Source organism: Blennius ocellaris, assembly GCF_963422515.1.
Source record: "Blennius ocellaris genome assembly, chromosome: 10".
Lineage (NCBI taxonomy): Eukaryota > Metazoa > Chordata > Actinopteri > Blenniiformes > Blenniidae > Blennius > Blennius ocellaris.
The window spans coordinates 29,683,138-29,710,833 of NC_137659.1; the positions used below are offsets into that span (position 1 = coordinate 29,683,138).

At 48.1% G+C, this 27,696-nt stretch overlaps 1 protein-coding gene across 6 annotated transcripts in view; it reads left to right on the plus strand.

The window, feature by feature from the left end:
- Positions 1-27,696, plus strand: part of lpin2 (lipin 2) — a 46,041-nt gene that overhangs the window by 3,245 nt on the left and 15,100 nt on the right. For 3 of the 6 annotated variants that reach the window (XM_080504008.1, XM_080504011.1, XM_080504012.1), the window contains exons 2-19: positions 1,830-2,030; positions 4,981-5,076; positions 5,472-5,842; positions 5,919-6,026; positions 8,363-8,489; positions 8,561-8,891; positions 8,975-9,074; positions 9,547-9,818; positions 13,999-14,092; positions 14,173-14,242; positions 14,320-14,412; positions 14,982-15,058; positions 15,177-15,324; positions 15,526-15,674; positions 16,672-16,758; positions 17,699-17,851; positions 18,309-18,423; positions 22,101-22,204. In XM_080504008.1, the coding sequence (XP_080360134.1) occupies positions 1,839-2,030; positions 4,981-5,076; positions 5,472-5,842; positions 5,919-6,026; positions 8,363-8,489; positions 8,561-8,891; positions 8,975-9,074; positions 9,547-9,818; positions 13,999-14,092; positions 14,173-14,242; positions 14,320-14,412; positions 14,982-15,058; positions 15,177-15,324; positions 15,526-15,674; positions 16,672-16,758; positions 17,699-17,851; positions 18,309-18,423; positions 22,101-22,204 (2,687 nt within the window). In that variant the 5' untranslated portion in view covers positions 1,830-1,838. Of the gene's footprint in view, positions 1-1,829; positions 2,031-4,980; positions 5,077-5,471; positions 5,843-5,918; positions 6,027-8,362; positions 8,490-8,560; positions 8,892-8,974; positions 9,075-9,546; positions 9,819-13,998; positions 14,093-14,172; positions 14,243-14,319; positions 14,413-14,981; positions 15,059-15,176; positions 15,325-15,525; positions 15,675-16,671; positions 16,759-17,698; positions 17,852-18,308; positions 18,437-22,100; positions 22,205-27,696 lie in introns of those variants that run through there. The other 3 variants (XM_080504013.1, XM_080504009.1, XM_080504010.1) reach the window with 3 other exon arrangements.

Sequence of the window (27,696 nt, forward strand, 5' to 3'; positions counted from 1 at the left end):
CTCCGACAGGGTGGGCTGCTCTTCACCAGACTTTGATGTTCCACCTCACCATAGTGAATAATGTCACTTATAGGATTGTGTTGAAGACTTGTGTAGCTGAGTTATTGTTTCTGATTTGCTGCTTGAAATAACTTTCTGATAATCATCACTTGTGTTTAACTGGTACTTTGTGGACTGTAAACTGCTGTGAGCCCTGAAGGAAGAACAGTGGGGGATTACAGACAACTGAACCATGGGGCCATCCACTGGCACACAGACTTCATTAAAATGGTGCATCCTGCAGCTAAAGGCCCTTTTCAGCAGAGTAACCCAGCCTCAACTGCTCAACAGTTTAAGGAGCACATCAAAGAGTTGATGTTGTAATGCAGAGCCCACCCAGCACCTGCCAGAGCTGTTCCTTGTTCTATGGTCAGGGTGGGGGGTGGTTCCACTGGAGACCCTCTGGTCTGCTGGTCTTCAGGTCTAAGCAGCACTGGGGATGGCAGTTTTCCACTGCTGATTCAAATGAATCATTTGACTAATTAGCCGCAGGCAGCTTCTTTGCTGCAGCCTTGATGAACACTCCCTCCTCTCCCAGGGAACTGACGGCTCACCACGGTCCTCCAAAGGAGACGCTGATCTCCTCCGTGAGGTGCAGCGCCCATCCGTTTTGTATGAGACATTTCTTTTAGCATTTATTTGGAAACAGTTACCCAAAAAGATCCCAAAATCTAATAGATTGTCCTTGGATGTTGACAAATCATCCCTGAGGAAGTCATGCAATCAGGTTAATTCATGGCCAAAAACACAACCTTTGTCCTCACGTTTGTGAGCCATCATGTTTCTCCTGACTGTTTTCTAAGGTTGTAGAAATTGCTTAAAAACCTTCATCTTCAGAGGGGCTGTGGCCCCCCAGACCCCCAGAAGCTTCGGCTAAAATACTTTTTTCCTGTCGCCATCCCTGTAGCACAAACGGGACAGTCTCAGAAAAACTGCTTCCTGCCTGATTGATGTAATGTGTATATTTAAATTGGTTTCATGTGTCAGACCTGCTTGCTTGACAGAAACATGGACCTGCAGTCCGTGTGCACATAGTGTGTATGTGCCCATGTGGATCTGTTTGGTTGAGATAATACGTGTTTACTCCGCTTGATGACACATCATCCAGATAGCCAGAGGATTTCTGGATGCACTTTGTGAAGTTATGTCCCGTGTTCTGCTGATTGCTGAAGAAAACTTTCTCCTGAGGGAATCAATCCCGGCTGGTCTTATCTCTGACTTTTTATAGCCTCCGGCCATGTTTGAGTTCACCCAACCTGACATGGGAGACTTCATTTATGTATTCTTCCTCTTGGCTCAGGCTGTTGAGTCACGTTGTGTACAGAGATAACACAGATAACCTTCTTCACAATTCTCGGAAGAAGAAAAACATCTCAGAATACTGAATTGGACAAAAACTAAATCAGACACCTTACTTATTTCCATTTGATCGAACTATTCATTTCAAGTTGGTAAACGTGTAACAAGACAGACTGAACAGACATTGCATGCTCTCAAATGTAAACAGGAAGTCAGAAGAGGCAGGCGGTTGGTGCCAGTTTCCCCTGGCTGTCCACCTTGTCTGATTCGGTCTAGCAGTGGTCCTGCTGGTATGTGACCAGCAGAGAAGCCAGAGGAATGGAAACCAGATGCAGAGAGATGGAGGTTCTGCCTGAAAGGCAAGGTCAGATGAGGCTCCCCACTCAAAGGAGAAGTGTATGGTAATGGTGGCAGTGTGAGGGAGGTCCGGCTGGAAGCCACGGCTCCCTGCCTTCCCTTGAGTAATGACTGATGTTTTCTTTCTCCCCCAGACGGACACCATGAACTACGTGGGCCAGCTGGCGGGCCAGGTTCTGGTCACGGTCAAAGAACTGTACAAGGGCATTAATCAGGCCACGCTGTCGGGCTGCATTGACGTCGTGGTCGTCCGCCAGCGAGACGGCACCTACCAGTGCTCGCCATTCCACGTGCGCTTTGGCAAGCTGGGCGTGCTGCGCTCCAAGGAGAAAGTGGTATGGAATCCATGGTTTTTCTGCTAGCCTCAGTCCAAACACCAAGCTCCAGTCTGAAGCTATCCCAGCTTTCAAACATCTCTAGCCCCGCTCTTTATCAAAGAGCGGGGCTAGAGCTTTTCAAATAAAATAAGTCTTGAGACAGAAATGAACCAAACACGAGCTATAAAGAAGCTGACAATTAAAAAGTCATGTATCTGGAAACATGGCGAGAATGGACTCAACAACTTTCTTCATTTGAATGGTTCAGCACGTTTTGTGAATCCAGAAGATTCTTTGTTAGACTGAAGCAGCTGTTTGATGTAAAAACAGGATCGAAAACATCTCCTCATCTCATCTCCATCTCCTCATCACTTCATCTCCTCATCTCATCTCCTCTTCATCTCCTCATCTCATCTCCTCTTCATCTCCTCATCTCTTCATCTCCTCATCTCTTCATCTCCTCTTCATCTCCTCATCTCATCTCCTCTTCATCTCCTCATCTCATCTCCTCTTCATCTCCTCATCTCCTCACTTCATCTTCTCATCTCCTCTTCATCTCCTCACTTCATCTTCTCATCTCCTCTTCATCTCCTCATCTCATCTCATCTTCATCTCCTCATCTCATCTCCATCTCCATCTCCTCATCTCCTCATCTCATCTCATCTTCATCTCCTCATCTCATCTCATCTTCATCTCCTCATCTCATCTCATCTCCATCTCCTCATCTCTTCATCTCTTCATCTCCTCATCTCATCTCCATCTCCTCATCTCTTCATCTCCTCATCTTTTCATCTCCTCATCTCTTCATCTCCTCATCTCATCTCCTCATCTCATCTCCTCTTCATCTCCTCATCTCTTCATCTCCTCATCTCATCTCCTCTTCATCTCCTCATCTCATCTCCTCTTCATCTCCTCATCTCCTCACTTCATCTTCTCATCTCCTCTTCATCTCCTCATCTCATCTCCTCTTCATCTCCTCATCTCCTCACTTCATCTTCTCATCTCCTCTTCATCTCCTCATCTCATCTCCTCTTCATCTCATCTCCTCACTTCATCTCCTCATCTCCTCATCTCATCTCCTCTTCATCTCCTCTTCATCTCCTCATCTCTTCATCTCCTCATCTCCTCATCTCATCTCCTCTTCATCTCCTCTTCATCTCCTCATTTCATCTCCACATCTCACCACCTCGTCTTCACACCTCGTATCCTCTCTTCCACACCTCCTCATTTCCTCATATCTTCACCTCCTCGTCTCCTTTCCTCCTCACACCTCCATACTTGATCTCCTCAGCTGATTTACAGACAGGATGCTATAAATACTGTGATTCATGTCTGAGGTCTTGATGTTGTGGCTGAACCTTTGTGCCGGTCAAACATCACTTGATTGCTGGCAGAGCCCAAGTTGTGTGAGGTTCTCATTAACCATGCTGGAGGTACTGTATTTTTAGCTCTTGTTTCTCACTGAAGAAGAAGTCGCTTTGCGGCTCTTGTGTTTCTGTAAGCGGAGAGAAAATCTTCTCTGGAATCAGGTTTGAACACTGTCAGTAAACGTGACATGGCACAGGAACAACGTCGCTGTTTTTCTGTAGCTGGGGTTACTGAAAAGTAGTTTCTTGGTATTCAGTTTATGGTTAAGGATGAAGATTATAATTTCCTCCAAAAGAGCCTGCTGAACGGAGAGCTGGGCTCTATTCTGGGAACAGTGTCAGGAAAGCCTGTGTGCTTTGGACCTTAGTTGATAATGATTTGTGGTGGGTTCACCTCCTCCTCAGAATGCTGATGGGCTGCGGAACTGTCGTTTCCATGGCAACAGCTCTGCAACTCCGTGTGGGCAAATGAGGAAATGTGAAGGATGAGCATATTGGTGCGATACGAGATCCTCCAGAGCTCCCACTAACTCATCACTTCACCCAGACCATGTGTAACATGTAAAACAAGCTCAACACAGATCACTATATACTGACAAAAACTGTAACTTACACAAGATGGTTTAAGGCCTGAACTGATTTTAGTGGATTCACCTGTTTTCAAACAACCTTTTCTGGTGGCTTAAGCTGTTTTTTCACTTCTTTGTATCCAGGAGATATTCTCTTTTGAGAATGAGTAAATAAAACTCAAAAGTGTGGCTGAGGCTAAGGTGCTCGAGAGTAACATGTGGCTCTTGGGGATACAGAACCCTGATGGATCCTAAAGAAACCTGAAGAGTTAAAACACGGAGGGAGCATTTGGCTGCAGCCGCCTGCCAAGTGCTCATTAAGTTGTGACTGTATGTAGTGTCTTTCCCCACGCACCAGTCACACAAACATCTTTGGTCTTTTTTTTTCCCACCAAAAAGCAAAATCAAAAGAAAGACGATAATTAGTTTTTCTTTCCCAACTGTCAAGTCTGTGGAGCTGACATGGTTTGGCACTTGCAGTGTGTGTGAACTGCTGAAGAGGACATGTCCTCAACTGATCAGCGAATCTACAAACCACGCTGAAATCCCTCTCAGCTCCATCCAGGTGGTGAAAGTGAAGCTTTAGAGCTGCAACGGAAGAAGCAGCATTAGATCAGGAGTAGCAGCTTAATACTGATGGTTTGCTCTCAGGTAGCAGTCTCCAGACAGCCCCAGACTCCACATAAACCCAGAGCAGAGGGACCGTTTAGCCACTTTCCACCAGATACAGATCACCTGGAGCCACAAAACGTGTTCATGTAGATTAGAGCTCTTTTATCTTTTTTTTCACACCCAAGACCTAGTTTGCCAGGAGATACAAGTCTGATATATGAATACAATAAATTACTCCGGTTTCTAGAGCTGCTGCTTCTGGAGATGAGAGGATCCAATATTGGTGGAAGTATAATTAACGATGCAAAGTATCATTTGTACACAGACAGGTTAAATGTTTTAGTCCTTGTTTGGATTTTCTGATTCAAAATGTTAATTGTCCCTGATTAGTGAGTGTTTATCGTCTGCCTGATGTTTCAGATTGACATTGAGGTGAATGGAGAGCCTGTTGAGCTGCATATGAAGCTCGGGGACAACGGAGAAGCCTTCTTTGTCCAGGAATCGGAGCAGCTGAACGTAAGAATGGAGCTAAAGTTTCGAACTTGATCATAGCATGGCAGGAGTGCACAGTGAAAGATCATCCATACTGAGGAAAGAAGAAAAGTCTGACACAGTACGAATGAGGATTGTCATTATAATTAACATTATTCCAGTATTGTTAAAAGAGCTGCAACTCTTCAATAAGTACTGCTTACCTGAACACTGAGAACTAGAAAAAATATAATTTGGTGTATTAAGGTGTCAGAATGCATTTGTCCCGGGAAAAGTAAAAATCCAGATACTGAATGTAGGTGACATGTTGCTCAGGCTGACAGCTGACACATACCTTCAGTAAGGTCATTAGTGCTGCCTCCATTTGCTCCTTTGGAATTTTCTTCAGCCACATTTCTCTCTCGGCATCTTTTCTTCAGCAGATTGTCCCCGCCCACCTGGCCACCTCTCCAATCCCCACTGAGAGTCACCTGTTCTGGATCTCTGAGGTGGAGAACAGGGCCCCAAAAGACCTGGAAGCCCTGGACCCTGTGGTCCTGGAGGACCCTCCCCAGCCCCCTGCTCCCTGCACCGTGGCTACCAAGAAGAAGAAAAGGCGGCGAAAGAAGCACAAGGGAGACCCGCGGAGGGAGGAGTTGACCCCGCCCACACCTGGCAACGCCACCGCTGCTAATGCTACAACCGCTGCTAATGCTACACTCACTTCTACGTCCAGCACTGGGCAAAGTGAAGAGATCTTTGAGATGGAGCTGAGCTCTGATGAGGATGCTGTGGCAGCACACATCTCCAGGTGTGATCACAGCTGGTGACTATAGCCTTGGTGGTGTGGCGTTGAACCGTCACTCACGTTTCTCTCCTTTGTTCAGGTCGACCTCGGTCATCATGATGAGAGACATTGACCCCAAACTACCTGCAGCTCGACACAGCCTGGACGGTTACCCGCTGTCTGACGGGGACTGGGTGGACACCGACAGGTACGCTTCAGAATCACCATGGAAACGCAACAGAGGACATGTTAAAATTGTGAATCTACTGTGTCAGACATTTGAGTCAAAATGCTAGTGAATGCGTCACTTGGAAGAAAACCGGTTATATTATTGGAAATAAAACCAGCGTCTGAAATGAGCATCACTGCATTCAAGCTCAGCTGTTTAACAAGAAACATTCCGGACTCACACCACATTTCAGGCGAACATATAACGTGTGCTCATTTTGTTGGTTATTATTGTGATAATGAGATTGTAATCGGCTATGACTCACTCGTTCTTCATTTATTTCCTCTTTAAATTGAGCAACCATGAAGGAAGTTGCCTCAGTTAGTGGCTCCCCTTTATTACTACCTCGTAACTTGGTCATAAATAAGTCTGAGTCGATTTAGATTGTAGAACTAGTGCACAATATGCCTAGAAGCCAGCAGAAGAATTCAATCCATAGTAAACCTCGTGCCTTCAAGAGCACTGCAAGCACTCGCCAGTTAACCATGGAGGAAATGTGGAGGAAAGCATGGTGAATTTGGATCAGAGAAATTTTCAGCAGCAAAATGGTGCAGCACTGTGGCAAATTGAGGAAATCAATAAGACTAGCACCAGGATCGACAGAGCAAAAGAGGGGATTGCGGAGGTGCAGGAAAGATTACAAGGAGTGGAGGGAGAAGCTACAGACTCATGTGGACGGTTGGTCCACATGGAATGGCATTCAGATTCATGACATTTGATAAAATCTCATCCTGTGTTTTCTTTGGCTGAGTCGTTCTTAAAAGACAACCTGGACCTTCCGCCCTCCTGATGGTGGAGGGAGTCCCTCGTCCTCTGGCATCCGCCCTCAATAGTGGCAACAGTTTGACCCACTGAACCAGTGAAGGCGCGATGGCAGTAATGGGGCTTTGTGTTCCAGGAGAATAGAGTGAACGTTGATCATGACCAAGCTTCAGAAGCGCAGCCAGGCGGAGTTTTCTTCAGGATACAGAAAGGTGTATCTTATCCTGCCTCTCTGCCTGCTCTGTGGGCCTTTGCAGCCTCTCTCCTCCCCTTCATGATACCAAGAGATTTTTGCCGAAAAAAACGTCAAAATATCGCCAGAAAAACACTAGCCCGTTCGGACACGTTGGGTGGATGATTCATTTGCCAGAGCAAAACATTTACGAGAGCCTGACGTTCCGGAAAGCCTTAATGTCGAACCCTGGTCTTAAAATGTTTGTACCGTGGTAGACCTCTGGACCGAACAGTACGGGTACTAGTACATACATTGTGACACGCTTAATAAATATATATATAATTTTTTTTTAACGCACAACCAAAATCAAATTAAACAAATACAGTGAAACCGAGATAGTGATATACTAACCAAGATAAGATACATTACCTATAGGGAAACTTTTTTGTCCTTTTAATCAAACCCCACCCACCCACTGTAATCCCATCCCCCACCCGCCAGCCAGGAATGTTGCACTGTAAATTTTAATTTGGATCATGCATGTCGGATACAATGTACATGTTAAGTTAAGTGTAACTTAACTTAACCAAGTAGTGACTTGGTCTGTTAGGAACGGCTCTCAGATCTCTGCGTAGATGTGTCGTTGCTCTGGATTCTTTCCATTTTAATCTGGTCCGTCTGTGCAAAACCTCTGTTGGAGTCGGATCCCCAATGGCCGAACACTTCTCACTTTCTGTCGCCGTTTTCCGTCTGGTTTTCTAAACCGTCCAGCTGCTCCATTGCAGTCACCCAGAGCCACAAGCTTGTTTTGTGATTTGAACCCTTAAGACATTTTAGAATTTAGGTGTTTTTGTTAACCTCAGCTATTTCAGTGGTTTAGTCTTTTTAAGGTGTTTTAGTCATTTTTAGCCAGGAGATAACGTTGGAAACAAGTGGTGGGCAAATCAATTGGATAAAATGTTTATTTGAATGTGATTAGTTGACATTTTAGACAGAAGTCATCTGGATGTTGTCGGCCTCTTATGATGGTGTTTTCTGTCCTGGCTGGCTCATCAGCACCCATCCATCTTTTGATTATTTTTTTTTTATTATTATTTTGTGTCTGTGTGTGGGACTTAACTTGCTCTAATCAGTCAGATATGTTGACCATGAACAAACAGAGGAAATGTCCTTTGTCACCGGTTTTACTTTTGCTCATTCTTGTCTTTGTTTATTGGTCATATTGGTGACAAACAATTTGGAATCTATATTGTCTAGCTCTCGTTGAGATGAGTTAATGTTGCACTGAGATACTCTTAGATTTCTGAAGATGTGTTTGGATGTTCGTGGATAATAATGCTTGTTGTGGTGTGTTTGTGTGCCGTTGGTTTTGCTGCAGTCATGGCTTGTCTCAGCCCTTTTCTCCGAAGAGCGACTCTGAGCTGGTGGTACGGCCTTCAGAGAGCTTGCTCAGAGCTGAATCCCACATGCAGTGGACTTGGGGAGAATTTCCTGAAACAACCAGGGTGAGCACTGCTTCCAGCCACTGATGCCGCTGTCGTCACATTGCTCTGATCACTTTCTCCATGACTTCTAGATCACCAAGAAAGACAAAGCTGAGCCACTGAAGACGGTGACCATCACCCCATCGGAGAGCACACACTTCCGCGTCATTCTCAGCTCCGAGGCCATGGAGAGTGAAACGGGGACTGAAAAGAGAGATGTTTCCTCCACCTGCACCATCGTCAAGCCTGAGCCACGCACCCCCATAACCACTGTAACACCCGTGGGCCCCCCGGCATCCCCCAGTATCTTGACCTGTGTGAGTCCAGCCGCCACCACGGAGCCTCTGGATGTGCTGCCATCCAGCATGGCGACGTCCACCCCCTCCCACAGCCAGCAGAGTGACTCTCCTTCCAAGAAGAAAGGTACATCATCCAACTCTTTTCATCAAATGGCACTTTCACCAGTGAGGATTTAGTTTTGGTCCCTAAACAATGTTTGACTCCAGGGGTCCCAAAGAGGAGCCAGCACCAGGGCCCTGAGGACATCTACCTGGATGACCTGAAAGCTCTTGAGCCTGATGTTGCTGCACGATATTTCCCCAAGAGGTGAGCTTTGGGCTCCGCACTGATTCACCTGGAGCTGCAAAACATGGTTAATCCGAGCACAGCTCATACATTTAGATATGTATAGTCTCACTATGCATACTTTAGTTTAAAAGTAATTCTGGTTTTACGTGACAGCTGTTTCTCTTTTCCCGGTGGTTTGAATTGTTACAGCTGTTTTTTACTTTTTTTTGAGGATTTAGATTTGTTCCATTTTGAGCGGTTTTGAGTCAGGCAGGTGACATTAGTTAAACCTTTTTGAAGATGTGGTGTGCAAATGAAATGGAAATAAGATTAAAACAGAAAGTGAAAGCTTTCTCTGCTGTGGAGCCACATGTTGCTGTAGAGCAGCAGGTTGCAGACCTGTGGTGGAGCCTATAAAAGAGGTGCTTGACCTCCTGGGGCTGTTTTTAAAGTGGTGGTAGTAAAAGGTCTCACAGAGCACAGTCCTCACATGCCTTTGTTTGGGTTGCAGCGAAACCGAGGCAGCCACGAAGCACTGGATGGACTCTGAGCTCCACTCTGAGCTCCACTCTGAGCTGCACTCCGAGCTGCACTCCGAGCTGCACTCTGAGCTGCACTCCGAGCTGCACTCCGAGCTGCACTCCGGGTCTCAGTCCCCTCAATCTGTGGGCAGCGCTGCAGCCGACAGTGGGACCGAGTGTCTGTCTGACTCAGCCAGCGACCTGCCAGACGTCACTTTGTCTCTGTGTGGAGGCCTCACAGAAAATGCAGAGATTTCCAAAGGTAGGAAGGATGTACATTAAACAAGATGCTTAAAGTGCTAATTATTAAAAGTTCTGCTCTGCCTTGACTCGTTCAGCACCATGGCAGCCCAGCACTCTTGAGAAATAGAATAGAGTAAATACCGAGAGATAATATCCCCCACACACATACACACACAATGTTAATCACCCAACATTGGGTTTCATTAGCTTCCTTTTTGCTACATTTGTTGTATTTTTCTCTGTAAAACTGCCTTCAGATGACTGTTAAAGTCCATCCGTCTGCAGCTTATCCAGGCCGGGTCGCGGAGGCAGCAGTCTGAGCAGAGTTGCCCAGACTTCCCTCACCCCAGACTCTTCCTCCAGCTCTTCTGGTGGCACCCCAAGGAGTTCCCAGGCCATAGAGAGACATAGTCCCTCCAGGTGTCCTGGGTCTGTCCTGAGGCCTCCTACTGGAGGGACATGCCTCGAACACCTCCCTGGGGAGGCGTCTGGGGGGCATCTGAGACAGGTGCATGAGCCTCCTCAGCTGGCTCCTCTGGATGAGGAGGAGCAGCGACTGAGCTCCTCACCATAGGGTGACCTAGCTCTAAGGGTGACTGAGCTCCTCCCCCTATCTCTAAGGGTGACTGAGCTCCTCCCCCTATCTCTAAGGGTGCCTGAGCTCCTCCCCCTATCTCTAAGGGTGACTGAGCTCCTCACCCCATCTCTAAGGGTGACTGAGCTCCTCCCCCTATCTCTAAGGGTGACTGAGCTCCTCACCCTATCTCTAAGGGTGACTGAGCTCCTCCCCCTATCTCTAAGGGTGACTGAGCTCCTCAACCCATCTCTAAGGGTGACTGAGCTCCTCCCCCTATCTCTAAGGGTGACTGAGCTCCTCACCCTATCTCTAAGGGTGACTGAGCTCCTCCCCCTATCTCTAAGGGTGACTGAGCTCCTCAACCCATCTCTAAGGGTGACTGAGCTCCTCCCCCTATCTCTAAGGGTGACTGAGCTCCTCCCCCTATCTCTAAGGGTGACTGAGCTCCTCCCCCTATCTCTAAGGGTGACTGAGCTCCTCCCCCTATCTCTAAGGGTGACTGAGCTCCTCACCCCATCTGGTTCTTTCGGTCATGACCCATAGTTCATGACCATAGGTTAGGGGAGGAACGAAGATCAACCGGTAAATCCAGAGCTTGGTCTTTTGGCTCAGCTCCTTCTTCACCACGACGGACCGATACAACGTCCGCATGACTGCAGACGCTGCACCGATCCACCTGTCGCTCTCATACTCCATCTTCCCCCACTCGTGAACAAGACCCCAAGATACTTGAACTCCTCCACCTGTGACAAGGGCACTCCACCGACCTGGAGGGGGCAAGACACCCTTTTCCGGTGGAGAACCATGGCCTCGGATTTAGAGGTGCTGATCTTCATCCCAGCTGCTTCACACTCGGCTGTGAACCGTGTCAGTGCACCCTGAAGGTCCAGGTTTGATGGAGCCAACAGAACCACATCATCTACAAAAAGCAGAGACGAGATCCTGTGGTCCCCAAACTGGACCCCCTCCGGCCCCTGGCTGTGCCTAGAAATTCTGTCCATATAGGTAATGAACAGAACCAGTGATAAAGGACAGTCCTGCCAGAGGCCAACGTGCACTGGGAACAGGTCCGACTTACTGCCGGCAATGAAAACCAAACTTCTACTCCGGGAATACAAGGACCGAACAGCCCTTAACAAAGGGCCCTGGACCCCATTCTCCTGGAACACCCCCCACAGGATGTCCAGAGGGACGCGGTCGAGCACCTTCTCCAGATCTACAATCAACATGTGGACTGGTTGGGCGAACTCCCATGAACCCTCGAGCACCTGGTGGAGAGTATAGAGCTGGTCCAGTATTCCATGACCAGTACGAAAACCACATTGTTCCTCTTGGATCCGAGTTTCGATCCTGCTCTTCAGTACCCTGGAATAGACCTTCCCAGGGAGGCTGAGGAGTGTGATCCCTCTGTAGTTGGAACACACCCTCCGATACCCCTTCTTAAAAACAGTCAGTCAGACAACAGTCCCTGCACGTCCAGAGACTTGAGGTACTCGGGGCGAATCTCATCCACTCCCGGTGCCTTACCACCGAGGAGTTCAGCAACTACCGCGGTGACTTCAGCTTGGGTAATGGACGAGTCCACTTCTGAGAACCCAGCCTCTGCTTCCTCAATGGAAGACGTGGTGGTGGGATTGAGGAGGTCCTCGAAGTGTTCCTTCCACAGCCTGATGACATCCCCAGTTGAGGTCAACAGCTCCCCTCCTCCGCTGTAAAGGTTTTGGTGAAAAACTGCTTTCCCCTTCTGAGGTGCCAGGCGGTTTGCCAGAATTTCCTCGGGGCCGACCGATAGTCCTCCTCCATGGCCTCTCCGAACTCCTCCCAGACCCGAGATTTTGCCTCCACCACAGCCCGGGCTGTGGCTCGGTTGGCCTGCCAGTACCTGTCGACTGCCTTGGGAGTCCTAAAAGCAAACATCCTTCTTCAGGTTGACGGCATCCCTTACTTCCGGTTTCCACCACCGGGTTCGGGGGTTGCCACTACAACAGGCGCCAGAGACCCTGCGGCCACAGCTCTGAGCAGCAGCTTCGACAATGGAAGTGGAGAACATGGTCCACTCGGACTCAATGTCTCCAGCCTGTGAGATCTGTGAGAAGCTCTCCCGGAGGTGGGAGTTGAAAACTGCACGGACGGAGGGCTCGGCCAGATGTTCCCAGCAGACCCTCACAACACGTTTGGGCCTGCCGAGTCTATCCGGCCTCCTCCTGGTCCAGCGCATCCAACTCACCACCAGGTGGTGATCAGTTGACAGCTGTGCCCCTCTCTTTACCCGAGTGTCCAAGACACATGGCCAGAGATCAGATGACACGACCACAAAGTCTATCATTGACCTCCGGCCTAGGGTGTCCTGGTGCCACGTGCACTTATGGACACCCCTGTGCTCCAACATGGTGTTCGTTATGGACAAGCTGTAACTGGCACAGAAGTCCAATAACAGAACACCGCTCGGGTTCAGATCGGGGAGGCCGTTCCTCCCAATCACCCCCTTCCAAGTCTCGCTGTCATTGCCCACGTGGGCGTTGAAGTCCCCCAGGAGAACAATGGAGTCCCCAGTTGGAGCACTATCCAGCACCCCTCCCAGGGACTCCAAGAAGGTCAGGTACTCTGAACTGCTGTTAGGTCCATAGGTCTAGACCACAGTCGGAGACCTGTCCTACTCGAAGGCATAGGGACGTGACCCTCTCGTTCACCGGGGTGAACGCCAACACATGGCGGCTGAGCTTTGGGGCAATAAGCAAGACCACGCCAGCCCTCCGGCTCTCACCGTAGGCAACTCCAGAGAAGTGGAGTATCCAGCCCGTCGAGGAGCTGGGTTCCAGAGTCCAATGCTGTGCGTGGAGGTGAGCCCGACTATATCGAGACTGTATCTCTCCACCTGTTGCACAAGCTCACCCATCATCATCATCACCTGCATCATCATCATCATCATCCCACATGCAAAAGCTCGGCCACCAAACCCCAACCCCAGGCCTGGCTCCAGGGTGGGGCTCCGGCTGCGCCTTACGGGGCGACCTCTCTCATTTCTTTGGTTTTTTTCTCCATAGAGGTATGTTGAACTGCTTTTGGTCTGACCCGTCACTTCATAACCTGTTTGCCTTGGGAGACCCTACTGGGGGGCATAAAGCCCCCCAACAACATAGCTCCTCGGATCAGTCGGGTACTCAAACTCCCCCACCACGATAAGGTAGCAGTTCAAGGGGGAGTCGTTGAAACGGATATGTATTAAACTATGAGAATTAAATTAGAAGTCAGTCGGTCCTCCTGCTGTGACTGAGTGCTGGACGTCCGTCTGTCTGTCACGACTCTTCTGAAGCTGTTCGCTGCTTTCCTTCCTTGGACTAGGTCTGACAGACTGTGGGAACTGTAATATAGTCAGCAGCCATCGTTACTTTTTATTTTGCTTCCAACAATCTGAGTTTGAGGACAAGCAGTTGACTGAAGTGTCCACACAGTGATGAAGAGATGAAGGTGCTTTAGTGTGCCAGCTTTGGCCTGAACTGAGCCAATGCTTGGTATGCTGTGGCTGAGATGCACATGTGTGTTTTCCTCAGGAAATAAAGGTCATCTTGTGCTCTGACCTTTTCATCCACTCTCTCTCATTAGTCCTTTTCTTTGTTTTCAGAAAAATTCATGGAGCATATCATCACCTATCATGAATTTGCTGAAAACCCAGCAATTATAGATAACCCTAACCTGGTCGTGAGAATAGGTAACAGGTATGTAAACGCTTTGATATTCATAATAATCTCCAGAGACTTCTAATGTGGCATCTCACTGCTGTGTTCTGTGATCTCAGATATTATAACTGGACTCTAGCTGCTCCTCTGATTCTAAGCCTGCAGGCCTTTCAGAAGAATTTACCAAAGGTAACTCAAGTCTGTTAATTGCCCTGATTGTTGCTCTGAAAGCATTGTTCTCATCCATCTCCTGGCTTCTACGGCAGACGACGGAGGAGGCCTGGGTGAAGGAGAAAATGCCAAAAAAGTCGGGACGCTGGTGGTTCTGGAGAAAGAGGGCAGATAGCACAATCAAACAGGTGTGTGAATGTGACCAAAGTTTCAGTGTTAAGTTAGACAGACTTCCTGTTTTAAAGTAAGTAATAAATAAATAAAGACTTATGAAATGGAATTTATAGTAAATCTGACATATTTTTCTTCAATCTTTCTAGTTGAGTACATTTAAACTTTGACTAAGGTAAAGACTTGGTACTTTCAGTTTGACCAGTCTTTATCTTACAGTATTTCCTGTACTTCTACCTCGGTAATGAATGACAGGCGTTACTTTTGGTTACTTGTTTTAACCTGTAGAATATAAGACAAGTAACATCAAAGAGAGAAGTCAGACAGAAGGTGAGACAAAACCAAGTCCATTAAAACTGACAAAAATGGATTTGTTCTTGGTTTTTGTTCCACGGTTAAAAGAATTGGAGCATGTGATAAAATTACAATTATCATTTACAAGTTGTGGTCCCTTAATTTGAAAGGTTAAAGATATATTGTTTGGGTGGACAGTGATAAAACTGTCTTTTTTCATAGTGTTCTGTGGGTTTTTCTGAGAATTTGACCATGTTATTTGTTTTGGTGTTTTTTTTCTTTCATCCTGCAGTCGGAGACGAAGCCTGAAAACAAGGAGTCTCATCTTGAAGAAGAAGCCTCCGTATCTCAGGAGAAGCTTCCTTCACCGTATGTGACACCACAACTTTTACAAAGATGTGTTTTTAGGGGGGCCTGTTGATTTTGAAATCATATAAATTCAATAAAAAAGTCTAAAACCTCCCTAAATGCGGTTGTTTCCACTCAGGCTTAAAGCAGGAGACTCCTCCAGTGATGAGGATGCTAAGGAGGTGAGTGCTGCCTCCTGCCAAGAGCGCCTGGCGCCTGGAGAAAGTCTGCACCATCCCAGCCCCCATGCCTACAGGAAGTCACTGCGCCTCTCTTCTGACCAGATTGTACGTATTCAACTGAATGCTCAGTGTTCAGCTGTTATTTAATGTCTCACTTCTTCTGCAGACTGTTATTTTGTAGTGTTTCAAGCTTGTTTATTTAACCTGCTTGCTGTGACCGGCACACTGTGTTATACTAGGAGTCTGTAGGGGGCAGTAGAGACCTGTGCGTGTTCAGATCCCTTCACAGGTCTCTTGTCTCTGCAGGCCAGTCTGAAGCTAAAGGAAGGTCCGAACGACGTGACGTTCAGCATCACCACTCAGTACCAGGGCACGTGTCGCTGCGAGGGCACCATCTACCTGTGGAACTGGGACGACAGAGTCATCATCTCCGACATCGATGGCACCATCACCAAGTACGAGTGGAGCCACGACTCTGAAACTGTTCTCTGACGCAGCTGATGATGATGCAATCAAATAAACACCAGTCGCTACACTGTGAGCTGACTGTAAGAATCATAATAACATTTTGCCGGGATTGTAATAACAGAGAAACAGAAAGTTGGAAATGAAAGCTTACTTGGTGGTGTGTTGCATTTTGCTTATCAAAAACAGGTATAGTGTTGGGTGTAGTCATACTCGGCATTTCCCCTCTTTCCTACCTGGTGTAACGCCCTCAGTAACTTCATCACCATGGACACGCGGAGTCCTTCTCAGCACAGATGAAGGACTATTTATGTTAAGCTGGTTGATTACCTTCCAGCTTTGTGCCGCCCACTCTGCGAGGTTCATACGGTGGTCAACATCAAACGGGCCCAGATGGACTGATGATGTGTGTGACCTTCAGGCCCAGGGTGAAGAGCACAGCACTGTAATGAGCCCATTTCCATCTCGTGTAGAAGAACACAGGCCAAAAGCAAAGGAGCACGCACTGCTCTCCTGGGGGCTTCTCCTCCTCATTAGCACAAGGCAGCTTCTGATGTCATACATTTATGATAAAAGTTAGCTGTGGAGCTTTATTTAACCTTCACTGAACACCCTGTTCCACTTAGTTACATTAATGGACCTTCTTCCTCTGCACTCAACTCCCTATACATGTTTCTCAGTCGATCTTTGCATCACCAGTTCAACACGTGACGGTTTTTCTGGTGGTAATGCAACTAAATCAACATGATGTTGAAGTCTTTGTGCTTTGGAATGTGTGCATTCGCATTACAGTGTTTTTTCTGGAGTTAGACCCAGTTGATACTGAAATAATGAAGTGAAATCTGAAAACAATCTGATGCAGTGGAATCTTCTGACCGGTTAATCTGTTCACATGCACAATTTGAACGTACAGTCCAGTCACATGTGGTGCAGCCCTGATCCTGTTTCCTCCCTGAAGCTAATGCACCTGTTTGTCGACCGATTCAGGTCGGATGTATTCGGACAGATCCTGCCTCAGCTGGGGAAGGATTGGACCCACCAGGGCATCGCCAAGCTGTACCACTCAGTGGCTGAGTAAGTGCACAACATTGTAAATGATCACAGGACAATGGAGGGCTGCTGAGTGGGGAGGACTGTCGGAGTGTGATTCCCAGTCAACTTCCTGTCCAGCTGGCATTTCCTCACAGTGACTCGAAGTGTTAATCTCATGAACCTTTAAACAAGCACTGTACCATTAAAATGCCTCTATTGCTAAATGACTCCACTAACAGACGCTGCACCGACTTTCCACTAATATTTTTGTGCTGCAGAAGCGGCTGAAAAACTCATTCATTCAAACATGCCAACTTTTGACTTTGTGCCAGCGAACAGAATACATCAGTTCTCAAACTGACCCACACAGTGCTGACGGATACTGTCACGCTGAGATCTGACCGCAAGTAACTCAGGAAGTAACTTAGACTACAGCAACACAAGAGTTACTCTACTAGTTCAGTGTGTGATGGAGAGAAGCCAGGGGAGTAAGAGGAACACTCAAGTCAAGCTGCAGAAACATCAGCAATGTAAGAAAGCTGCAAGGTTTTGGAGAGGTGTGTTATTAATGTCTATGTATATCATTAATACTCAACATATATAGATTTGAAGGGACATCTTTCCTTCAAAATCATAAACACTCACATACTGACAGAGAACCAGGTTACAGCAGGGTGAACCAGGATTAACCAGGGAAACCAGGGGAAAATATCAGAGCTGAAAGAAATATAGATTTTTAATAGATTCAAAATGGTGATGATGCTCATTCAGCACATTCAGTTTTTCTTGGCAGTTTACAGAGAATCCCTGATTTTCTAGAAACAGACCTGTCTGCCGTTGCTTTCTGGATCCGTCTTGGTAATAAATGTGAACTGCTTCCATCTCTCATAACAAACAGCCATGGTAGCTAGTAGCTGCTGGTTACGAGTTGTGCTTTGTGACCGTCAGAACTTGTGAATGACAATTGCTCCCCTGTTGGCAGGAATGGCTACAAGTTCTTGTACTGCTCAGCTCGAGCTATTGGCATGGCTGACATGACCAGGGGGTACCTGCAGTGGGTCAATGACGGCGGCACCATCCTTCCTCGAGGGCCTCTCATGCTGTCTCCCAGCAGCCTCTTCTCTGCTTTCCACCGGTACTTAAGTCTTTATGTATACTAACCGTGTTTCACACAAGAGTCTGGGAAAATACACAGCAGCTGTCATTTACACTAATCAGAGCTCTTCCACTTTACAAACAAACCTGTCATCACCAGTCAGTGGCAGCCCATGTAAAGATCACAACCAGTGGAGACACTACCCAAAACCCAAAGCTCCACACTTTGAGTCCAAAGGTTGAGGTCTAACGAGTCCTGCCTCTCGTCGGCCTCGGCTCCGTGTATGGAGGTCGTTCAGTGCCACGGCTTTTCTGTGATGTCACTCAGATGAAGATGACCTCAAAGTGTTTGCTTGCAACTAAAACAAGCTGCTTTGAGGCATTTCTTGAGGAATGTGTCATATGTAGTGGAAGAATGGTGAAACATGACCTCTTCATTACAGTCTAAGTACATACACGAGTGCATCTGACCAATGGAAGTTTGTTTTTTGCTTCAGGGAGGTGATTGAGAAGAAACCGGAGATCTTCAAGATTGAATGCCTTACAGACATCAAGAATCTGTTCCAGTACAACAAGCAGCCGTTCCATGCCGCCTTTGGAAACCGAGCCAATGTGAGTCTGATTGGTGAGCTGGTCGTACGTCAGCGGTCCTGGAGATCAACATCCACTCTTTTCTGCCTCAAGCTGCATCCACACTGCAAGTCTTCATGCTCAACTCTCATTTGTTGCTCAAATCTGATTTCGTTCACTGTTCACACAACATTTTAAGTACAACCTTCATCAGACTGCAGTGTGAATGTTCCGACTGAGCTGCAGGCACAGAAGATGGCATGATGTTACACCTAGCACGCTGTTTATGGAAGTAAATACTGATGTTACACCAGTCAGAGTGAGGGTTGCCAGATCTGACTTGCTGATTCCAGCCCAAACACAATATAAAACCACCACCTCAATAAAAACCAGCCCGTATCTCAACTTCTGTAGAAATAAGGTTAAAACCGTAAAACTGTTACACGTATAATGAAGAACAAGTCAAAGTTAAAAGTTAGGAGAATTCAGCTCCCCAATTGGGGGATACCTGCCATATGAGGCAACACAGGTCAGCTTGTAGATTGATTTTCAAGTGGTTGTGCAGTAATAGGCAACAGAATCTGGACGAGAGGATGAGGGAGAAACGAAGAGCAATGAGGAAACATGAGAGCACAGCTTTTAACCTTTAGGTGGAGCCGCTTCAGACGGCAGTCACATTGAAAGATCAGATGCACATCTGATTGGATACTACATATGATGGTGGCCAGAGTCTGGTGTGAAAGAAAAATCAATTCCAACAACATAAAGCAGATGGGATATTTGCTCACTTGAGAGCAGAAAATGAGAATTGGATCTCATTTGACTGCAGTGTGAAAGGGTAGTGAAAGAGTAGTCAAGTCCACGTTATTTATACAGCACTTTAAAGCTCCTGCAGCTAAAGCCAATTACTTTACATAAATGGACTAAATGTAAAAAAATGATGGTAAGTTCATGCTACCTGGTCCTCAGTGGAACGTGTGATGAGGGGAATGAGGCTGAGCAGTTCATCTGTAGCAGACTTCCACCGTGCCAGTGTTTCCATGAATTCAATTGGACTATTATTCTTATTCTATAGCACCAAATAGAACACAGGCAGCTCACGGCATTTGCACAGAGAAAAAGTCAACAATTCCACAGAGCAAGCACAGGAGACTGGAAAGGAAAAGTCCCCTATTATGAGGAAGAAACCTGCAAAACCAGATTGGGGTTGAGACTTTCTGCTGTTCTGGTTGAAGATTCAAAGTTGGAAAGAGAGAAAGGGATTGGGCAGAGACCAATCATGAGATTGTCATGGATCCACTGGCTCACACCAGCAGGGAGAGAGAATCTTCTCGTACAGCAGCTTCAGGAGAAAACGTGTCCTGAAGCTGTATTCAGTAGAGCATCTTACCCTTCAAAGTCCAGACTGTCAGCCTCCCTCACTGAAACTGGGATGGGGTTCCACATGAGAGGAGCCTGAACGCTCCATTCTACATGTAGAAAACCTACGAGCCTCCAGGGGGCAGCGCTCTGAGAACCAAGTGTTGTCTGTGCTAAAGAATTCACCCAGCCTGGTTGTTAAGAGTTTTATAGGTTCAGAAATGCTTTTCATTTCTGAACGCACTGGAAGGCTGGTTGAGTGCTTTTGGTTACTTTTGGTTTTTGTTTCTGTGTGCAAAATAAACTAATGAACACATCCTAAATATAGCTATGGTGTTTAAAAAGCCCTGTTAAAAATTCATTGATCTGTTGAATAGCACTTGGGAATTATTTGAAAACAAATTGAAATGTCAAAGGAGCCTAGTAAGATTGACCTCAACTGTACCTGAGCAGTTTTTTTTTGGTTGAATATATTTAGTTTTCTTTAGACAAGTTATTAAATATACTATTTCAGGTTATATTCTAGATTTAACAGGAAGTGATTGTCTCCTTCTGTCAATACTCTAGCAGCATTTTAATCAATTAAAGACTTCTCAAGCACTTCATGGGACACTCTGATTAAAGCAAATTACTCTGGAAGTAGACGTGTTAAATGTGGGAGTCCTGGGATGAACGCAGTACTTTACACTTGATCAGCAATATTCAAATTAAAGACTTGGTACAATCAGTAACTGAACAGTATTTAATGGCAAAGGAAAATGTATACAATAGTGTTATCTCATTACTAAATATCCCGGGACTCTTCAGTTGTTGTTGCATCTCTGTGAAATGACACACACACACACACACACACACACACACACACACACACACACACACACACACACACACACACACACACACACACACACACACACACACACACACACACACACACACACACACACACACACACACACACACACTCACAGAATGGAGAGAAGTTGCTTCACAAACAGGAAGTCTGTGGTTGCTGCCAGTACCATGGCATCATTCCGTGTTCCCACATGTCTATATAAAGTATTACAAGTTTGTTCCAGAAATTGATTCTATTACGACAAGAGGGTTTTTCTAACCAGTGGAAGTTGGTGAAGTGTGATCACACAGTCGGCAGGGTGGAGCTAAAGGACCTGCAGAAGTATTTTATCTGGATTTTATGTGACAGACTGACACAACGTGCAGCAGAAGGAAAATGATTGATGATTTTCACAAGTTTATACAAATTCAAGAACTCTGGTGTTGAAAAGTATTGATCCCTGAGTCAGCAGTTTGTGGATGGTCCTTCAGGGTCTTGGGCTCGGTCTCTAGCTGAACATAGTGTCCAGTTGTTCATGTCAAAGTGCTCCAGCTCAGTCACAGTGCAAACAGCAGTGTCAGTTGGATGAAGGTGTGACTGTGGGAATGACACCTCAGTGTGTTTTTCTCTAAAGCTCTCCATTGTTGCTCTGCTGGCTGTCCTGCTGTCCCAGTCTCAAGTCCTTTCCTCCCACCATCTTCCCTCCCCTCCTGAAGAAAAGCAGCCCCCACCATGCTTCACAGTGGGGTCTGCACTGCTACTTTGCCAGCATTGGGTCCAGAAGGTGGACTTTTGTTCTCCTTCCTCCACATGTCCACTGAGTGTCCAACATGGCTGCTGACAGACAGGACTTCTTCTGCTTTAGTGGCCACACTGGCTTTCTTCAGACTGAAAGTTGTCCTGTGGACAGGTTGGGATCTCTGCAGCTCCTCCACACTTCCCATGAGCCTCTGGGCTGCTTCTCTGATCAATGCTCTCCTCGCCCGGCCTCCGGTTCAGGTGGACGTCCATGTCTTGGTAGGATTGTGCTTGTGCTGGACTCTTTTCATTTTGTGGTGATGGATCGCTTGGTTCTCCATCAGATGTTTATTTTAGAACTTACCCTGCTTTAAACTTGTCCACCACCTTCTCCCTGACCTTTCTGGTGTGTTCTTTGGTCTCCATGATGCCGTTGGTTCACAGATGTTCTCTAATGACCAGAGCAGAACAGCTGGATTCATACTGGGATCAGGTAGAATTGGGATTAGGTGACTTCTGAAGGCTCCTGGTTGATCTGGATTTGACTTAGGATGATCAGTGTAAAGGACAGGAATCCTTTTCCACGCCACACTCTTCAGTTTTTGATTTGTTATTAAACTGAAAGCCAGGTATCATAATGTACTTCCGCTTCATGTGTTGGTCTTTCACTTTAAATGTTAATAAAATACTCTTGTGGTGGCAATGTGACCAGAGGTGGTCTTGAAAGAGTTCTTCAGGGTCTTGCTGTACCCCCCTGTCCCTCATGTTGTGGGTTTCCTCTGCACAGGATGTGTTTGCCTACAAGGAGGTTGGAGTTCCAGTGTGCAGGATCTTCACTGTTAACCCCAAAGGAGAACTGATCCAGGAGCAGACCAAAGGAAACAAGTCCTCGTAAGTCCCGCACTCTGCTGGTTTCACATCAGCAGCACTACTGTTCATCCACAACAGAACACCTGCTGGGATTTCTGGACCACACACTTTGAACCCTGTGACTTTAACAACGATGCAGGGAATTTGTGTTTTTTCCACGGGACGGCGAGCTCCATGCCGCCAGATTCTACTTCTGCCTGTATCTCCGCTGTTTCAAGGCCTCTGCTTCTCCAGCATTTCCTCTAAACGTGACCTTTCTGTCATTCTAACCTCGTCTCCATATTCTCACCATCATGTGCTGCTTTATGTGGTCCGGTCTAACTGCAGGAGCGTGATGCGTTCAGGTGCATCACGTAATTCCACCTCACCCAAACCCAGGCTGACCCATCATCCTCAGAGGAAAATCTTCCTCCTCGGAATAACAGCAAATAGGCGATAAAATACTTCATCAACAGAGATCAAATCCTCAGTATGTACTTTTGCTGCGAGAATTGATGAAAAGTGCAGTTTCAACGTGGACATATAGTTTCTAGACAAGGAAATGATGGTGATCCTCAAACCTCATTCACATTCTGACGGCTCACACTTCATTCACTGGCCCATTTCCATCATTAAAGGAGTTGATTCAATTAATCACTCGTGAACATGAGAAGGTTTACTATTTTATAAAAACAATGAACCTCAAAGTCACAGAATACAATATTCTAAATTCCATGATATTAAAAGTTGGTTTTAATTGTTTTTTTAATGCGTCATTTTTGTCTTTGAAAGACTTCATTCTGACGCTTCCCGGTAGGGCTGGACGGTATGGCCTCAATATCAGGAGATATTGATCAGTTCACCTCGAAAACCACAACTGGACCATGATTCCTCCACTGCACACAACAAGAGTTTATCCACTAGACCTAGCAGTTCTGTTGATAGTACCACTCTCCTAGTCCTCTCTCCATCACCTCCTCTCTCCATCACCTCCTCTCTCCATCACCTCCTCTCTCCATCACCTCGTCCCTCCATCACCTCCTCCATCACCTCCTCTCTCATCACCTCCTCTCTCCATCACCTCCTCTCTCCATCACCTCCTCTCTCCATCACCTCCTCTCTCCATCACCTCCTCTCTCCATCACCTCCTCTCCACTAGACCTAGCAGTTCTATTGATAGTACCACTCTCCTAGTCCTGTTTATTTATCTCTCCATCACCTCCTCTCTCCATCACCTCCTCTCTCCATCACCTCCTCTCCACTAGACCTAGCAGTTCTATTGATAGTACCACTCTCCTAGTCCTGTTTATTTATCTCTCCATCACCTCCTCTCTCCATCACCTACTCTCTCCATCACCTCCTCTCTCCATCACCTCCTCTCTCCATCACCTCGTCTCTCCATCACCTCCTCTCTCCATCACCTCCTCTCTCCATCACCTCCTCTCCACTAGACGTAGCAGTTCTATTGATAGTACCACTCTCCTAGTCCTGTTTATTTATCTCTCCATCACCTCCTCTCTCCATCACCTCCTCTCTCCATCACCTCCTCTCCACTAGACCTAGCAGTTCTGTTGATAGTACCACTCTCCTAGTCCTCTCTCCATCACCTCCTCTCTCCATCACCTCCTCTCTCCATCACCTCCTCTCTCCATCACCTCCTCTCCACTAGACGTAGCAGTTCTATTGATAGTACCACTCTCCTAGTCCTGTTTATTTATCTCTCCATCACCTCCTCTCTCCATCACCTCCTCTCTCCATCACCTCCTCTCCACTAGACCTAGCAGTTCTATTGATAGTACCACTCTCCTAGTCCTGTTTATTTATCTCTCCATCACCTCCTCTCTCCATCACCTCCTCTCTCCATCACCTCCTCTCTCCATCACCTCCTCTCCACTAGACGTAGCAGTTCTATTGATAGTACCACTCTCCTAGTCCTGTTTATTTATCTCTCCATCACCTCCTCTCTCCATCACCTCCTCTCTCCATCACCTCGTCCCTCCATCACCTCCTCTCTCATCACCTCCTCTCTCCATCACCTTCTCTCTCCATCACCTTCTCTCTCCATCACCTCCTCCATCACCTCCTCTCTCCATCACCTTCTCTCTCCATCACCTCCTCCATCACCTCCTCTCTCCATCACCTCGTCTCTCCATCACCTCATCCCTCCATCACCTCCTCTCTCCATCACCTCGTCCCTCCATCACCTCGTCTCTCCATCACCTCGTCTCTCCATCACCTCGTCTCTCCATCACCTCGTCTCTCCATCACCTCCTCTCTCATCACCTCCTCTCTCCATCACCTCGTCTCTCTCATCACCTCCTCTATCCATCACCTCGTCTCTCCATCACCTCCTCTATCCAGCACCTCCTCTATCCATCACCTCGTCTCTCCATCACCTCCTCTCTCCATCACCTCCTCTCTCCATCACCTCCTCTCTCCATCACCTCCTCCATCACCTTCTCTCTCCATCACCTCGTCTCTCCATCACCTCGTCTCTCCATTACCTCCTCTCTCCATCACCTCCTCCATCACCTCCTCCATCACCATCTCTCTCCAGCACCTCCTCTCTCCAGCACCTCCTCTCTCCATCACCTCGTCTCTCCATCACCTCCTCTCTCCAGCACCTCCTCTCTCCATCACCTCCTCTCTCCAGCACCTCCTCTCTCCAGCACCTCCTCTCTCCATCACCTCCTCTCTCCAGCACCTCCTCTCTCCAGCACATCCTCTCTCCATCACCTCCTCTCTCCAGCACCTCCTCTCTCCAGCACCTCCTCTCTCCATCACCTCCTCTCTCCAGCACCTCCTCTCTCCAGCACCTCCTCTCTCCATCACCTCCTCTCTCCATCACCTCCTCTCTCCATCACCTCGTCTCTCCATCACCTCCTCTCTCCATCACCTCGTCTCTCTATCACCTCCTCTCTCCATCACCTCCTCTCTCCATCACCTCCTCTCTCCATCACCTCCTCCATCACCTTCTCTCTCCATCACCTCGTCTCTCCATCACCTCCTCTCTCCATCACCTCCTCCATCACCTCCTCCATCCAGCACCTCCTCTCTCCAGCACCTCCTCTCTCCAGCACCTCCTCTCTCCAGCACCTCCTCTCTCCATCACCTCCTCCATCACCTCGTCTCTCCATCACCATCCTCCATCACCTCGTCTCTCCATCACCTCCTCTCTCCATCACCTCCTCTCTCCATCACCTCGTCCCTCCATCATCTCCTCCATCACCTCCTCTCTCATCACCTCCTCTCTCATCACCTCCTCTCTCCATCACCTCCTCTCTCCATCACCTCCTCTCTCCATCTCCTCTCTCCATCACCTCCTCTCCATCACCTCGTCCCTCCATCACCTCGTCTCTCCATCACCTCCTCTCCATCACCTCCTCTCTCCAACACCTCCTCTCTCCAGCACCTCCTCTCTCCATCACCTCCTCTCTCCAGTACCTCCTCTCTCCATCACCTCCTCTCTCCATCACCTCCTCCATCACCTCCTCTCTCCATCACCTCCTCTCTCCATCACCTCGTCCCTCCATCACCTCCTCTCTCCATCACCTCGTCCCTCCATCACCTCGTCTCTCCATCACCTCCTCTCTCCATCACCTCCTCCCTCCATCACCTCCTCTCTCCATCACCTCCTCCATCACCTCCTCTCTCCAGCACCTCCTCTCTCCATCACCTCCTCTCTCCAGCACCTCCTCTATCCATCACCTCGTCTCTCCAGCACCTCCTCTCTCCATCACCTCCTCTCTCCATCACCTCCTCTCTCCATCACCTCCTCCATCACCTTCTCTCTCCATCACCTCGTCTCTCCATCACCTCGTCTCTCCATTACCTCCTCTCTCCATCACCTCCTCCATCACCTCCTCCATCACCTTCTCTCTCCAGCACCTCCTCTCTCCAGCACCTCCTCTCTCCAGCACCTCCTCTCTCCAGCACCTCCTCTCTCCATCACCTCCTCCATCACCTCGTCTCTCCATCACCTCCTCTCTCCAGCACCTCCTCTCTCATCACCTCCTCCATCACCTCCTCTCTCCAGCACCTCCTCTCTCCATCACCTCCTCTCTCCAGCACCTCCTCTCTCCAGCACCTCCTCTCTCCATCACCTCCTCTCTCCAGCACCTCCTCTCTCCAGCACCTCCTCTCTCCATCACCTCCTCTCTCCAGCACCTCCTCTCTCCATCACCTCCTCTCTCCAGCACCTCCTCTCTCCATCACCTCCTCTCTCCATCACCTCCTCTCTCCAGCACCTCCTCTCTCCATCACCTCCTCTCTCCATCACCTCCTCTCTCCATCACCTCCTCTCTCCATCACCTCGTCTCTCCAGCACCTCCTCTCTCCAGCACCTCCTCTCTCCATCACCTCCTCTCTCCAGCACCTCCTCTCTCCATCACCTCCTCTCTCCATCACCTCCTCTCTCCAGCACCTCCTCTCTCCATCACCTCCTCCATCACCTCCTCTCTCCATCACCTCCTCTCTCCAGCACCTCCTCTCTCCATCACCTCCTCTCTCCAGCACCTCCTCTCTCCATCACCTCCATCACCTCCTCTCTCCATCACCTCCTCTCTCCATCACCTCCTCTCTCCATCACCTCCTCTCTCCATCACCTCCTCCATCACCTCCTCTCTCCATCACCTCGTCTCTCCATCACCATCCTCCATCACCTCGTCTCTCCATCACCTCCTCTCTCCATCACCTCCTCCATCACCTCCTCCATCCAGCACCTCCTCTCTCCAGCACCTCCTCTCTCCAGCACCTCCTCTCTCCAGCACCTCCTCTCTCCATCACCTCCTCCATCACCTCGTCTCTCCATCACCATCCTCCATCACCTCGTCTCTCCATCACCTCGTCTCTCCATCACCTCCTCTCTCCATCACCTCGTCCCTCCATCATCTCCTCCATCACCTCCTCTCTCATCACCTCCTCTCTCATCACCTCCTCTCTCCATCACCTCCTCTCTCCATCACCTCCTCTCTCCATCTCCTCTCTCCATCACCTCCTCTCCATCACCTCGTCCCTCCATCACCTCGTCTCTCCATCACCTCCTCTCCATCACCTCCTCTCTCCAGCACCTCCTCTCTCCATCACCTCCTCTCTCCAGTACCTCCTCTCTCCATCACCTCCTCTCTCCATCACCTCCTCCATCACCTCCTCTCTCCATCACCTCCTCTCTCCATCACCTCGTCCCTCCATCACCTCCTCTCTCCATCACCTCGTCCCTCCATCACCTCGTCTCTCCATCACCTCCTCTCTCCATCACCTCCTCCCTCCATCACCTCCTCTCTCCATCACCTCCTCCATCACCTCCTCTCTCCATCACCTCCTCTCTCCAGCACCTCCTCTCTCCATCACCTCCTCTCTCCATCACCTCCTCTCTCCATCACCTCCTCTCTCCATCACCTCCTCTCTCCAGCACCTCCTCTCTCCAGCACCTCCTCTCTCCATCACCTCGTCCCTCCATCACCTCTCTCCAGCACCTCCTCTCTCCATCACCTCCTCTCTCCAGCACCTCCTCTCTCCATCACCTCCTCTCTCCA